At 40.3% G+C, this 15,778-nt stretch overlaps 1 protein-coding gene across 2 annotated transcripts; it reads left to right on the top strand.

The window, feature by feature from the left end:
* Positions 1-5,655: 5,655 nt before the first annotated feature.
* LOC100705513 (neuronal acetylcholine receptor subunit alpha-7) lies at positions 5,656-14,398 on the top strand. 2 transcript variants are annotated; one of them, XM_005472652.4, is made up of 10 exons: positions 5,656-5,929; positions 7,003-7,142; positions 7,672-7,716; positions 8,638-8,744; positions 8,825-8,904; positions 9,138-9,305; positions 11,252-11,446; positions 11,939-12,025; positions 12,144-12,253; positions 12,374-14,398. In XM_005472652.4, exons 1-10 carry the CDS (start codon positions 5,878-5,880, stop codon positions 13,241-13,243), a joined length of 1,854 nt encoding a protein of 617 aa, XP_005472709.1. In that variant the 5' UTR covers positions 5,656-5,877; the 3' UTR covers positions 13,244-14,398. The 2 variants fall into 2 exon arrangements, with proteins under 2 accessions (XP_005472709.1, XP_005472708.1); XM_005472651.4 differs by having other exon boundaries at positions 5,657-5,929; positions 8,635-8,744.
* The last annotated feature ends 1,380 nt before the right edge of the window (positions 14,399-15,778 follow it).

The following is a 15,778-nucleotide window of genomic DNA, read 5'->3' as shown; positions in this document are numbered from 1 at the left end:
TATAATTATATTATTTATAATTATAATTATAAAATATAATTATTTATAATTTATAATTATAATTATAAATTATAAATAATTTATAATTATAAAATAATTATAATTATTTTATGTGTAGTTGTTTTTTTTTCCTGTGTAATAATATTCAACATTGCTGTCAATACATTTTTCAAAAAAATGCCTCTCTGTGCAAAATGGGTTTAAACACATAAACAGCTGTGGGATACTATTAGGCAAGGCAAGGCAAATTTATTTATATAGCACAATTCAACAACAAGGTGATTCAAAGTGCTTTACAGAGACATTAAAAACAAAATAGATAAAAAGCATGATTTAAAATTGATTAAGACAAGCAAACAAACAAACAAACAAACAAACAAAACAGTAGATAAAATCAGTAGTTAAAATGTAAGTTTTGGAATTTAAGCTTAAAAGTGTGGATTTGGTGCTTTATTCAAAAGCAGCAGAGAACAGGTGAGTCTTCAACCTGGATTTAAATAAACTGAGTGTTTCAGCTGATCTGAGGCTTTCTGGGAGTTTGTTCCAGATATATGGAGCATAAAAGCTGAATGCAGCTTCTCCGTGTCTGGTTCTGACTCTGGGAACTGATAAAAGACCGGATCCAGATGACCTGAGAGATCTGGAAGGTTCATACTGGGTCAGGAGGTCACTGATGTATTTTGGTCCTAAACCATTCAGAGCTTTATAGACTAGCATCAGAACTTTAAAGTCTATCCTCTGACAGACAGGCAGCCAGTGTAAAGACCTCAGAGCTGGACTGATGTGGTCCACTTTTTTGGTCTTAGTGAGAACTCGAGCAGCAGAGTTCTGAATGAGCTGTAGTTGTCTGACTGATTTTTTAGGTAGACCTGTAAAGATGCTGTTACAGTAATCAAGCCTACTGAAGATGAATGCATGGACTAGTTTTTCCAGGTCCTGTTGAGACATCAGATCTTTTATCCTTGAAATATTCTTGAGGTGATAGTAAGCTGATTTTGTTATTGTCTTAATGTGTTTTTCTAAGTTTAGGTCTGCATCCATCACTACACCCAAATTTCTCGCCTGGTTTGTGGTTTTTAGGTGTATAGATTGAAGTTCTCTGGTGACCTGTAATCGTTTTTCTTTGGCACCAAAGACTATTACTTCAGTTTTGTTTTTGTTTAGCTGGAGAAAATTGTGGCACAGCCAGTCATTAATTTCCTCAATGCATTTACCAAGAGCCTGTACAGGGCCTCGGTCTCCTGGTGACATTGTGATATATATCTGTGTGTCATCTGCATAGCTGTGATAGTTTATTTTGTTGTTCTTTATAATCTGTGCCAGTGGGAGCATGTAAATGTTAAACAGAAGGGGTCCCAGGATGGAACCTTGGGGAACTCCGCATGTGATACTTGTCTGCTCAGATGTGAAGTTACCTATTGATACAAAGTATTTCCTGTTTTCTAAGTATGTTTTGAACCAGTTTAGTGGTTTATTAGTCCGTGATTTGAATAGGGGGAACAAATTACGGCAGGATCAGCCTGATATTATTTGTATCCCACTGTAACTTTACTGCATAAAGAGCTAACATGTCCAAAATGTCAGGAGTAGTTAGTTATTACAAGCAGTGTTTGTGAACTAAAAATCAAGAATGTGGGATCCTGTTTGTCCGTGATTTGGAGAGCCCAGCGCGTGCTCCCGACGCAGGGAAACTAATTTTGCAGGGGAGCCCTACCTTGGCACTTGTGCAGGTGAAGCCAAAGAGAAGATATGCTTCACCATATTTTCCTGTCTTTGGCTTGGAAGGAAGTTGGTTTAGAAACATATTTGGCGATGCTTCATCTCCTGCTTTGCGTTTGTGTGGGAGCCCCGTCAAAAACCTGTCCACAGTGTCCAAGCGCTCTTTTTTTTTCTTTTCATACCGCGCCCCCCCTGCAATGGCCCCCCACACTTTGGGAACCTCTGCCATAAAAGGTGTATGTGAACATAGGTCTTCATCACAAAAACGTATCACAGGACCTTAGAAGAAGCATTGTAGGCCTACAATAAACTGGAAAAGGCAATTCATTCTTTCTCTGATCAGAACAGATAATATCCATAGTAGATTATCTCAAAGCTGAGTCTACAAGTGTGAGTCTTGTGTGAGCATTGTTAAATATATGTTAGAATACAATCATAGTACATAAAACCTAGGTGCAACATAGTTCAATTTATTTGCTTTTAGAGTATTCATCAGTAAAGAGAGTATAGAGAAGGTGAGACAGCGCTTAACTGTGTCTTTGTGGATTTAGACAAAGAATATGATAGGGGGCCAAGAGAGGAACTATAGCACTGTATAAATAAGTGAGGAGTGGCAGAAAAGTATGTGACAGTGGTGCAGGGCATGTATGAAGACATGGGGCAGTGATGAGGAGTGCGGTAGGAGTGCCAGATGGGGGTGGGATTACATCAGGTATCTGCTCCAAGCCCCTTCTTGTTTGCAGTGGTGATGGACAGACTGACAGATGAGGTCATGCAGGAGTCTCTGTGGACTGTGATGTTTACAGATGACATTGTGATCCATGATGAGATTAGGGAGTGGCTGGAAGAGAACCTGCAGAGGTGAAGGTATGCTCTGAGGAGAAGAAGAATGAAAATCTGTGGAAACAAGAAAGAATACATGCATGTGAATGAGAGGGGGGTGCTAGGAGGTGAATGAGTTAAATATGTAGCACTGTCAAAGCTACAGGCTGTGCACAAAAGAAGCAAAGGAGAGACAGGAGTGGATGGAGACAACTGTCTGGGATAATTTGTGAATGAAGGATAGCAGCATGACTGAAAGGAAGGTTTACAAGTTAGTAGTGAGACCTGCTATGATGTACGGTTTGGACACAATAGTACTGACAAAAAGACAGGAGGAAGACTTGAAGATGCTCAGTTTTCACTGGGAGTGACCAGGATGATATAGGCCTGTTCTACAAAGCAGGTTTTCATCTTATTCAGGTAACTGTAAGGTTAAGCCTGTTTTTTCTTTATTAGAAAGGTTGGGTATATCACCATGGTAACTTACTGCAAAATTCCAGAGTAGAGATCAGCAAGTATGAAATCACCATCTACTGACCAATCAATTTTCTGGAAAACATTGTCAGCACTCCTGGAAGATCCAGACAGAAAGAGGATCTAAAGTTTTTAATAGCGTCTGATGTCTTTGTGTTTCCCTGTTGATGATATATTCTTAGACACAATGTTATTCCTTTTTTTTTTCTACTGGCAGCAAACAATTTTTCAGTTTTATTGTTTTGTAAGCTTGAGTATGTGATTTGAAAACAGAGCACCTACTTGCTATATCGAATTTGCATGTAGGCAACGCCTATGTTTGAGTTTTTACATTTATTATTTACTTTCAAAGCATTATTTAACTGAGGCTGCAGCTGAAAGAATAAAAACTAAGACTGTATTTTATATATTAATGAATCAAAAGTGTGGCTATAACCCATGAGATTCTCCCTTCTTTTAATAACAGAGATGTGATATTGATAAATCTGTTCTTTCCTGGCTTGAAATAGGCTCAATATTTTAATTTATTTGCTCATTTCCAGTCTTACTAACCAAAGCGTTTAAAGTGTACATGCCTTTAATACTAAACTATTGTACAGTGCTTTTTCTCTGAGTTTGTCTGCAGCAGCTGCTTAATCTTGTCATATTTTTCCCATAGCATAGTTCCAGCTTCCTTTTCAAAATCAGGCACCCTGCTGCCACTGGATGTATACATAATCAGTCAAATGCTGCCAACACCATTCCTTTCTTGAGAACATAAAAAGGAAAACCTGGGTTAACTCAGCGGCTTGATAGCCAGCTTTGTGTTAGACCAGAAAACAGAAAGATATTTTGGTTATTTTTAGTTGGCTCTTTGGACAGGGCTCATATCTCTTCAGGCAGGCTATTACAAAGCTGAGGGCCCCTGATGGAAAACCTGTGAGCAGGCATAGAGCTACAGTGAGGAGCCCGACTCAGACAAGCTTTAAAAAGTGATGAGTAAAATCTTAAAATCTATTGTAAAATGTTCAGGAAGCCAGTGGAGACAAGCCAAGAGAGGGGTGATGTGATTCTGTCTGCTAAACCCAGTAAGAAGCTGAGCTGCTGAATTCACAACCAGTTGGAAGCAAGACAGTAGTTTTCCATTAGAGAGCAGCCAGAGAGGACGGAGTTACAATAGTCCAGTTGTTTTAATGTGAAGGGTAAAGCTAAGGGCTGGATAGAAATTGATACCTGAATACCAATGGGTTTTTGGCAACAGGCTCAGTGATGTTTAGTGAATAATAGGAATTCTGATTTTGTGGTATTGAGTCACAGAACATTTTTCAATGTTTAACATCACTGAGACTATCCCAAGGTATTTATCATGAGGCATATATCTGTGTGCCACAGGTATCTTGGTGAGTTTTCAAAATATTATCAAGTAGAAGCAAAATCAGACTGAAATTCAAACCTTGCCACACACCACAGATAATGCGATCTGTAAATAAAGAGAAATCACTTGGTGAAAGAAAAGACTCTTTCTAAGGATTAGATTAGAGGACAGACAAGAGGAAGATGCAAAACCGTGCATATATGGATGCTGCATAGGTGATGGTTCTCCACCTGTCACACTGCAAAACACTTTTGGAGGGAAGATGATGATGGACGCACTTCTAAAGTCCACTGCTGTTCTGACAAAGCAACAAAATGTTTTGACCACCTTTGTTTAACAAGGTGGAATTTTTTTAATTTTTTTTTTTGCCATTTTGGTGGAAGCGATTTATTAATTGACACAGAAGGTTTAGACTTTTTTGCAGGCTAACAACAGTGTGTGGCTGCATTTATAAACAGTTTTGGAAAATGCCTCTTTAGAGCTGAAAAATGTGCCAAAAGCAAATGAGATGCACAGAGAGAATAAAGTGGGCCAGAAAGTCTATGTATTTCCCCCTTTGTTTTCACTGTTACAGTAGTAGTGTCTTTTACAGCTAATATTGATCTCTGCCTTATTATTGTCTATTTGCTTTCGAACATTATTTTAAATTGTTTACAATGTCCTTAACAAAGCCGTAAAGAAATCAGGCAGATGCTTTTTAACAGCATTTGCATTTGATAAGAAAAATGTGAGTTTGAATAAACAATCTAAATTTGCTCAGTGTGTTAGTGTGCATATTGCATTTTACTGATATAGCCATTGGGTGTCACCACTACTCTGTGAATACGCTAGTGTCAGATCAGACTAGTTCAAAAGCAAGACAGATTTTAAATATTGCTTCCTGGTATAAATTAGAAAGTGAAAAAAAAAAAAACCAAATACATACATATATATATAAAATATTTCCTGTGATTTTAACTGATTTAATAACTGTTAAAGACAGCTGGATAATAGCTACTAAAAATCCCATCACCCAGACAGCTCTGCGTATTATATCTCCTCCAAAAATAAAGCTGCTCTTTCTGTCCACCAATCCAGAAAAACTGAATGAATCCATCATAAAATGATGGAGGATGACTGACATGTAGTCACAGATAACCGCATATCATAAAGTCTGCAGGGTATATTGAGCAGGGAGGCGTGGATGATGAGTTTTAGCACAGGTCAGGGCATCCCCATGTCTCCAAACCTGACCGACTCCAACAAACAGCTTCTCCGTCTTTAGAGGAGTAGTCATTTCGCTGCATTTCTCACCCACTCTCTCAGTCTCTCTCTTCCTCCCCCTTTCTCCTCCTTTCCCTGCTCTGCCGCTGCTGGTGTTGAGCTCTCTCCACTTGTTTTCTACAGCCTCTCTTTCTCTTCACATCCCCATTTTCCTCACTTTACTTGTTTAATCTTCCTTCATCTTCACCTTCTCCCTCTATTTCTCCTTTTACCACTCTTTCTCTGCCGATACAGAGGAATGCAGAATGAAGCAAACTGTGGCTCTGTGGCTGGTGATACTTGCGACTCTGCTCCGGGGTGAGTGACTTTCACTGCGCTTTGAGCGAGACTGTGCTCGAACAAGTGTGTGTTTCCTGTTCTGTATGTGCTGTTGCATGTAAAGGTAGCGGATCATAGTAACTGGGGACAAAGCAGCTGATTTAGACAAAGAGAGTGGCCACTTGTGCACAGCCGTACAGAAAAATGGATTTATTTTTATGATGAGCCTGCAACACCACGGTGTAATCATCTCCACTGCAGATCCCATAGGTTTGGCTGAGGTTTAGATTTTTTAGATGCTGAGAAAGATAGATAGATAGATAGATAGATAGATAGATAGATAGATAGATAGATAGATAGATAGATAGATAGATAGATAGATAGATAGATAGATAGATAGATAGATAGATAGATGATAGTATGTTTTAGTTGGTGTAAATTTGAGTGCATTAATCTCACACCAATTACTGTAGCACTTTTCATGTGCTTTTCCATTTTAAGCATATAGTAACTGTTTATAAGTTACTCTGTGTGCCTCCTGTATCCACCAGTGATCCAAATCAGGAGTGATTTGAAGCCGTCTCGGAGTTATAGGGTGAACAGACAAAGTTGCTGTGTGTGTCTGTCCAGGGTGTCTCAGTGTTTAATGGCCTCAGTATTTTCCGCATGGAATAAAGCTGACATTTTTACAGCAGTAGAAAACTCTGACAGTATGCTGGCGATCAATCAGCGATGTAAGTGATTAGAAAGAGTAGGCTTCCTTCTCTCTGCTCTTCCACCCGTTTCTCTTTGTCGCCTATGTTATCGTCTTACATCCTCTCTCGTATAGCTTTGTGCTCCATTTCACCTCAATTTGAGCTTGTCATCTGCCCCTCTGTTAGTGCCTCTACTTCGCTTCTGGCCACCTATATAATTTCTACAGCACTCTACTCTAAACTCTATCATTGTAATCGCACCGTTTTTCTAAAGTGCTTGCTCCCTGCCTTCTTTGACACAGCTTTCTTTTTGTCTCTGACTTTTACCTTGTGCTCTTATGTCTTTATTTATCTCTCTTTCAATTTTCTTTCCGCCCTTCTCCCCCCCCCTTACACTCCCTCCCCTCCCATGTTCAGTATCAATGCAGGGTCCTTACCAACGCTTTCTGCTCAAAGAGCTGCTGCGGGACTACAACCCCATGGAGAGACCGGTGGCCAACGACTCCCACAGTCTCACTGTTCAGTTCTCTTTTACACTAATGCAGGTCATGGATGTGGTACGTTTGGCATGAAACATGCATGCATGACATTCAGACAAGAAAAAGTCCCATTTTCCTCATTTTCCATAATGCATTTTCGCTTTTATAATCAAAAGTTTCATTCCTTTTGAGATAGGGGCACAAATCCTCAGTCTTTCATTTATGTAAATTTAATTTCAGACACTTTTATTCTGTTTCTCCTGACAGCATGTTCTTGATTAATTTCAGTGCAGGGACAGTCACAAAAGAGCAAAGTTACTAATGACTTGCATAGTATAAAAATCTCTACTTTGGTAGATATCCACATGATTTTCTATCCCATATGAAAGATTTTAAAAGTACATTTTTACCCTTAAAGAGGATTGTGGACATTTTATGTCACATATATTAGAAAAGCATAAGAAAGCATGGACGTGTGAATTAAAAAAACAGTAATCATTTAAATGTAAAGTCAGTGTACATTGTTTTAAGACCATTTCGACACATGTGAGCTCATTCTTTCAAACACGAAATCATTTATTCTCTCATTTTCTTTCTGCCATGCAAGGATGAAAAGAACCAGCTGCTCACCACAAACGCCTGGCTGCAGATGGTGAGTATAATGGATAACATTAATGTAATATTGATCTGTGTCTACCCAAGCCCATTGCAGATGCACAGTATCAACCTAGATGCAGGTTGGGTTTCAGTTTATATGCTGCTCAGCAGGGGGAACAGCTTCTTCCTTCAACCCCAAACATGACCTTATTATGAGTATCTTGAGAATTGGCTGAATCTGGGACAAATGACTAAGCTGTTTGTCTCATGTCAGCGTTATTTTTTATAACCCATATCAAAATTTTGCCTCAGACGACTTTACCATCTTCTGCTGAAATAAGGAATTCCCTCTTCACCAGGGAGGAACTTTTCAGAACTGTAACTGTAAAACATAAGGCCAGTGGGCCAGAATTGGCCAGGCATGATTTCAATCCGACCCACAGGGTGGCTTTAGAAAATGTAAAAGAAGGTGTAAATTCAGGATTTATAAGAAAGGCAGTCTATACTACATGAAAATAAAGTACCACATAAAGGTCCTCTTCTTTTTTTAATATCTGCTATAAAACAAAATTTCGCTTTTTAAACTGGGTCCACTGTGAAATAAATAAATAAATGAGCTATGAGAACATTTTCATTACACATTTTCTCAAAAGCCCCCAAAAATCTTGCTGGCAGTTTCCTTTCATTTACTACAGCAGCATTTTTTCATGCAGAAAATCACACTTCTTTTTCCTGTATTAAGATGTTTCAAGGACTCGTTCCACTGACAGAAAGGAGAGTTTCACTCACCCGGCCCACTTAAGATCAATGCGAGCTGTATGTGGCCTATGATCTAAAATGAGTTTGACATTACTGCTGTAAAGGATAAGCTGCTTGTATATCTATTACAATATAGAAATCATAATGTGTCTTCCTTCTGTGTTTTATGTATTTGTGGATTTTCCATTCATGCAGTTGTAATTGTGTCTCCCAGCAGTGGTACGATCACTACCTTCAGTGGAACCAGTCAGAATATCCTGGAGTTAAGAACCTTCGTTTTACCCCCGACCAGGTCTGGACGCCTGACATATTGCTGTATAACAGGTATGTGACATACAAATACAGGTGTGTGCAACCAGTGCTGCTGGTTATTGCTGACTGGTCACTGTGCTATTGTCCTTCAGTGCTCATGATAAGTTTGATGCGACTTTTAAGACCTATGTGCTGGTCAACTCCAGTGGTTTCTGTGAGTATTTGCCTCCAGGTAAGTTTTAGCAGAGGTTTATATTTTCCTTCAAACCATTTAGACCTTTACGGTCTTTAATCATTCTGCATAATTGCACTATTATTAATGCTGCAGCATTTCAATTCAAAAAAATGTTTACTGCAATTAAATAACTTCATCTTCCTTTAATTCCACATGGCTGCACCACCGATCAACATTCATTTTATTATCCAGTATTTATTTGCTTTTTCTTGTTATTTATGCATTTCAAGGAATTTTTATCAGCACTTGTAATGTCGATGTGAGATGGTTTCCATTTGACATCCAGCGCTGTGAGCTGAAGTTTGGCTCATGGACATTTGATGGTTGGCTGCTGGACATCCAGATGAAGGAGGCAGATGTATCAGGATACATGCCCAATGGCGAGTGGGACCTACTGGGTAGGATCAGCTGTCAAAAGCATGGATGACAGACTGTGTTGCTTAGTAACTGTGCTTACATTAACACCACACAGTATTGCAATTGTAAAGACTCACATAATGAATACATATTATATATGAGTACATGTCTGATTTGTTGCCATAGAACCTGAAGAACATGAATGCTTTTTGCTATGATGTTTTATATTTCCATACACGTTTACATCGTGATGAAATATCCCATGCAACATGGAATCTTAATTTTATAGCATCAGTCCTTGATTTCTACAGTCTCTTAAGGGCTCTGTTTTTATAATGCTGGTCCTGTGCCAGATTTTTCTTACATTTCTGATTTACAGTATTGTGCAAAAGTCTTGTATTACTCTTTATTTTTTAAATACTTTGATACCATAATATTAATTATATGTGCAGTAATTTACTAAAACCTATGTAAAAAAAACCAAACACCCAGAATATAGTATATATGGCAAAAACCACAGCTTGTGCAATTCTAATGAGCTTCAAAGTCAACCCTTATTCATCAGCATGGCCTGAACTCTTTCTTAGGCAGCTTTCTTTTCATTTCTTTAAGTGTCTCCAGGAGTAATTCTCAAAGCTTCTTGAAGGACATTCAAAGCTCTTCTTTGGATGATGACTGCCTTTTGTTTGCTTTTCTGTCAACGTGATCACACACTGCTTCAATAATGTTGAGGTCCAAGCTCTGGGGAGGCCAATCCATGACTGATAGTGTTCATGTGTGTTTTTCTATCCAGGTATCCTTTTACTGCATTGGCAGTGTGTTTTGAATCATTTTGATGCTGAAAACTGAGGCTGCTGCCTATCAGATGCTTTTTAGATGTGTTGCATTGTGGATCAAAATCTGATAGTACTTTTCTGCATTCATATTTCATTTAGTTTTAACACCACCACTGGCTGAAATGCAGACACAAGCGATGACAGGGCCTCGGCTGTGTTTAACAGATGGCTGTAGAAACTTACTGTTGTACCTCTCTCCTGACCTTGATGATGATTTGAACCAAAAACTTCAAATTTGAAGTCATCCTTCCATCCTGTTGCCACTGATTTTCAGTCCAGTTCTTGTGCAGTTTGGCACACCTCAGCCTTTTTCTCCTTGTCTTGACAGCCTCCCTTCCACTGAGGCTTTCTGATGACAGTAGATGCATCAATGGAATGGCCAGATACAGCTCTCGGGCACTGTGTCAGGTCTTTGCTGGATTTTTTTTTTTTTTACTGTTTTTTAAGGACACGACTTTTAGATACCGTTCATCTTTGGTAGATTGTTTTTTAGACCTCCCACTTGTCCAGTTTCCTCAAATTTATTAAGGACACATTGCCCACCTTGCCCAGATATGCAAAGTTTTCAGCTAATAGTACTTTGGGAATCACCGTGTGGGTGTAAAAACACTATTTTATGCCTGTCAAACTGTGTTATCTTTGGCATGTTTCCTAGATTGAAATAAAGAAATGAGAACAAATTCAATATTTTTGCAATAGGCCGCTAGTGTCTAATAAAGTAATACAATTTAAAATAGTTCTTAGCTAACTTGTCTGCTGTTAAGTGTAGACACAACACTGGTTCATCCCTTGAGATAGGCGCCTTTTTTACATTTGAATGATTCACAGTTCAGTGTTAAGTGGCTTAACAAACAAAAAAATGTGAAAGACCTTCAGAGAGAGGAGAGAACTATTGCTCATGCCGATTTTTTAAAAAGAATTCAAGAAAGTCTGACTTCTCGGAAGCAAAATATAAAGAAATGACTCAAGACTGTTGCACAGTATTATATATACATGCAGCTTTCCCCACACACAGTTACAAATATTCAGTGGATGCACCAAAATACATTTCATTAGTTATATTGATTTTCTGATATTCTTTATTTTTTGCTTCCCTGCTTTCTCATCGCTCACGCAGTTACTATATCTCTATGCTTCCTAATTTTTCTCAGAGGTCCCAGGAGGTCGTAATGAGGTTTTCTATGAATGCTGTGTAGAGCCTTACCCCGACGTTACTTTTGTGGTGACGTTACGTAGAAGAACCCTGTTCTACGCTCTCAACCTCCTCATCCCCTGTGTGCTCCTCTCGTCCATGACCCTGCTGGTCTTCCTGCTGCCTGCCAACTCTGGGGAGAAAATCAGTCTGGGTGAGGAATAATAAGTGACCAGGGGAGCAGGGACAAGGCACAGTCTGACAATAAGCAAGGGAGATAATGAAAAACAAGAGGTGAATCTGCTTCTAAGATAAAAATATGTTCTCTAGCTGCATATTATTCCTCACTCCTCTTGAGAAGGCAATGGCTTATTTCACTCCAGTGTTTTTCCAGCAGTTTTTCTCTGTTAACAATATTGGAAAACCTTCAGTCAGAGCCTTTGTACAGTGTCGGGAGGGATGTCGTGGAAGGGAGGAGAGACAAAGGCAGAAAAGATGAGAGGGAAGATGAAAAACAGTAAAATCGAATAAGTTTTCCTGGGAGTGTCAGTAAGCCAGATGATTATGGCGAGAAGTCAAGTACAGCATACCAAATATACAGTTCTACTAAGTGTACTCATGTATTTTCTTCTCTTAAGGGCTTTTTCTTTTTTCTTTTCTTTTTTTTGCAACCCACGACTCCCCGGTGTCTTGTGTTGGCCTCCAGGCATCACAGTTCTGCTTTCTCTGACTGTCTTCATGCTGATGGTTGCAGAGATTATGCCCGCCACTTCAGATTCTGTACCACTGATAGGTCAGTTTTTGTTTTTTTCGACTGTGTGTGCAATTGCATGTCGGTGTGGGTGATTTTGGAGGGTGATAATCCTGTTTATAGCCAACAGATTAGTAGCAAAGTCTCACATGTGTTTCAGGTCAGTATTTCGCCAGTACCATGGTGATAGTTGGGATGTCAGTGGTAGCCACAGTCATCGTCCTCCAGTTCCATCACCATAACCCCGACAGTGGACACATGCCACGCTGGGTAAGTTGTGACAGTGAGTGAGATATTATACACATTACAATACATATTTATCTGAAGTGTGTTCATGTGTGTGACTCCCTGTCCTTTCATTCGATTTGTACCTGTGTCCGTATCTTTCAGGTGAATTTAGTTCTGCTGCAGTGGGTTCCCTGGTTTCTGCGAATGAAGCGTCCAGGTGAGGGAGTGGAGCCTACTCTTTCCAACAGTCAGGCAGACTCCCAAAGCAAGACCCTGTCCTCTCCAACCACCACCACCACCACCATCCCCACACCAGCGCCCTCCGTCCTCCCACAGGGCCTGAACTCCTTGCAGGCCAGCCTGGCACAGCTCAACCTCCCTTTGCCACACTCACTGCCTCACCGTCCAAACTCTCAGGCTATCATCCTCCCTAATCCCATTCACAGAGATCCCAGCCCCAACCCACAACCCCAGCCTAATGGGCATCTGCCTTACATGGGATTCCAGACCTTCCACACCACAGCAGAGCTGGAACCGATCCAGAGAAACAGAACCACCAGTCATGGTAGGGGTAACAGTGAACTAGGAGAAGGAGAGGGAGCAGCAGCAGGAGGGGGACCAGTCGGAGATATACCACTTCATCACCACCACCACCAATCTTCTAAGTTTGTGAGCCCCACACAAGAGCTTCCAGTGTGCCTGGACCCTGACCAATCAACCACAGCTTCTGGAGTCTGCGGCTTAGAGGCTGGCACCGGGAGATCAGCTGTGATGCATGCCCAAAGTGGGATGATTCGATCTGTGGCAGTGGACAACCAGCTGCAGGCTCTTCTGGCAGAGGTGCAGTTCTTAGTTGAACGTGTTCGTGAGCAGGACCGTCAGTTGAGTTTGGCAGAGCAGTGGCAGTTTGCCGCGGCGGTCATCGACCGGTTGTGCCTGGTTGGATTCAGTGTTTTCAACATTATCTGTACCATCGCTATCCTTATGGCTGCACCCAACTTTGGAATAGCACTCTCAAAAGACTTCCTCTAAGAGGCAAACAAAGACATTTGAGAGACCAAGGAGGTATTAAGAGATGACTCAGATACAAATGTGCTGGAAGCACAATTGCTCTCTAAGACAGTCAGACGTAAACAGCGAGTATTTCATGTTTTGTAATCCGGAGTGGACCGTGACACGTCAGTTTCGTCCTTTATCCTGTATACTGTAGACCTCATCATGCCTCCAACACTGTTACAGTGCTTTGTTTCATTATTTAATGATGGTTTGTGGACTAACTAACATATATTTAGTCTAGAAATAAATGCTTTTTGTGAAATAGACACCCTAAAGATAGTTATCCCACAGCCTGACTTTATTAAATTTGTAAAATAGAATTACAGCTGTCATGAAAAAAACGAAACTAGACATAGAGGTTTTAAAGCAGAACTTATGTAAGAGTTTAAAAGTTCAGGGTTACATTAAGCCTAGCTTTGTGTAATGAGTATCAGTGAAAACTCTTATTTCTTAAATCTGCAGTGCCCATATTTTGTTAACAGTTTCTCTGTGGTGTATGGGTTTCAATTTAATTCATTTTCTTTCAAGGTTTTCTTTTAGAAGGATGTCTAAGCCTGCAAAAAATGTGATGAATAAGAGGCACTACGGATGAACTTCTGCATCTTCTTTAGCAACTGTGTTTGCTTGAGATGGTAGTGAAGTGCTAAAAAACATATCTCGCATACTGTCAAGGGAATATTTTCTGTCTATTGCATTTTAGTTTCTGTAAACCTACACACTGCATCGATGTGACGTTTCAAACATGCCCTCTGTTTATCGTTAAGGAGGATGCTTTTTGATTATCTATAAGAGCTTACTGCACTGAAAAGAAATGTTTCAAAACTCCTTATTTTGTTCATGTTTTGTAATATTATAGTTTATCTGCTCTGGTGTCAGTAAAATTCAGACTGCAAAGGAAGAATTGATGAGTAGTCATGTAAATTTCTCAAGGCTTTTATTTAATTACATGCACATACTCTCGCTCATCTATTGCCACGCTCACGCTGTTGTGTATGCAGAAAAATGCAGTCTCTGTGATTGTGATTTTTAAATGTAATGTATGATCTTGGACACTTTATTACCGGGGCTGTGACAGACTGAGCTGTAAATAATGGCAGCAGAAATAAACAATCTTGTCTTTTGTATTCTCTACACATGCATCAAATTTTCAGTCTTTTCGCTCGTTCGTCTCCTCCCAGTCCAAGTTTTCAAAGCGACATAGGAACAGAGGACAGGGGGAGTGAAGGAGAAGGGGAACAGCCAAAGAGGAAAGGGAAGATAGAGGTAATGAAGCACAGCAATAGAGAGGGCAAAAGGAAAAAAGAGAGGGCGTCGCAGGAAGGGAGGGCTTTGCAGAGAGACACCGACAGAAAGGATGCAGAATGAAAGAGACGACGAATAGAACAAGGTGGTCTCATGACTTGGTTGAGAGAAACAGAGGAGGGAGCAAAAAAATGTGCTGAGAAAGCGGCAAGAGACCAATAAAGTTTTTTAACTGATTGCTCGTTAATGAGACAGGGGAAGGAAGAACGTGGAGAACAAACCTCCCCTCCTCCTCCTCCCTCTCCTCTATGCTGCTGCTGAACTGTACTGTCTAGCATTTATGGGTGACTTGATGTTTATTCAGAAGTGGAAGAGGATGTTCTCACTGGCATTTATGTGATGATCTTGGCAAAAATTCTCGTTTAAAATGATTGACTGTGAAATAATGCAAGCACATTATGATGACTGAATTTGGCAAATTGGTGTCTTGGCACAGCCGGACTCGCACCTTTACCCCGAGGCTATTAATTTGACTTGTCCTCTATGTGCTGTAGGCTAGTTCACTAATGGAGAAATCTCTGTGTATTTCAACGGCCTACTGAACTCCTTTTGTCTGTAAGACTGGGCTGCTGAGAGATGCACTACAGCGCAGGTAATAAATCTGAGATACTCTCCTCCTTCACTGGCTCTTTCCTCCACCTGCTTTGTGTCGACAGCTCATGCAGATCTGTTTATTGGGAGGAGATGCACACTGAGTCATACAAACAGACGAGCACGATGCAGCGGGATGCAGAAGACGCGTCGTGTCTATCAAGGGGCCACTGCAATCTGTGGCTGCAGCTGTCGCGCGTACCTGCGCGCACACACACACACATCCACAGATACCAAGAGCAGCGCAAACACAAACCCACGCACACATCGAGTGGTAAAGTAAGGGCTCTGCTGCAGACCTAATGCAGTAACCACGCATGGTCCTGAAGCTGTCTCTTTCTGTTGCTTCAGATCGCTTCCACACAAACTGTTCGCTTACGGCTGCTTGTGCGGTGCTCTCGCTTCACAATTTTTTTGCTTATGTGGGAAAAATAAGGCAGGGAGACAATCTAAAAGGATGGCGCAATCGCTGAAATACCATTTTGTCTTGTATTTTAATAAAGTTTAATTGATCAAAACGTGAAAAAGCTGCTGAAATCAAATAAGCTGAAACTTATTTTTATAGTTCACTCACTTGCCAATCAGCTTTTGCCACAGTCAGCATGACAAGCAGGAGCT

Source organism: Oreochromis niloticus, linkage group LG11, assembly GCF_001858045.2.
Source record: "Oreochromis niloticus isolate F11D_XX linkage group LG11, O_niloticus_UMD_NMBU, whole genome shotgun sequence".
Taxonomy (NCBI): domain Eukaryota; kingdom Metazoa; phylum Chordata; class Actinopteri; order Cichliformes; family Cichlidae; genus Oreochromis; species Oreochromis niloticus.
Note: the sequence above shows the minus strand (reverse complement) of the source record. Positions and strands in the feature narration are given on the sequence as shown.

Excerpts from the sequence above, each read along its gene's own strand:
- LOC100705513 (XM_005472651.4), top strand. The coding sequence starts at position 5,878 with ATGAAGCAAACTGTGGCTCTGTGGCTGGTGATACTTGCGACTCTGCTC. Across the intron at positions 7,143-7,671 it reads TAATGCAGGTCATGGATGTG|GATGAAAAGAACCAGCTGCT; the intron begins GTACGTTTGGCA and ends CTGCCATGCAAG. Across the intron at positions 12,026-12,143 it reads AGATTCTGTACCACTGATAG|GTCAGTATTTCGCCAGTACC; the intron begins GTCAGTTTTTGT and ends CATGTGTTTCAG.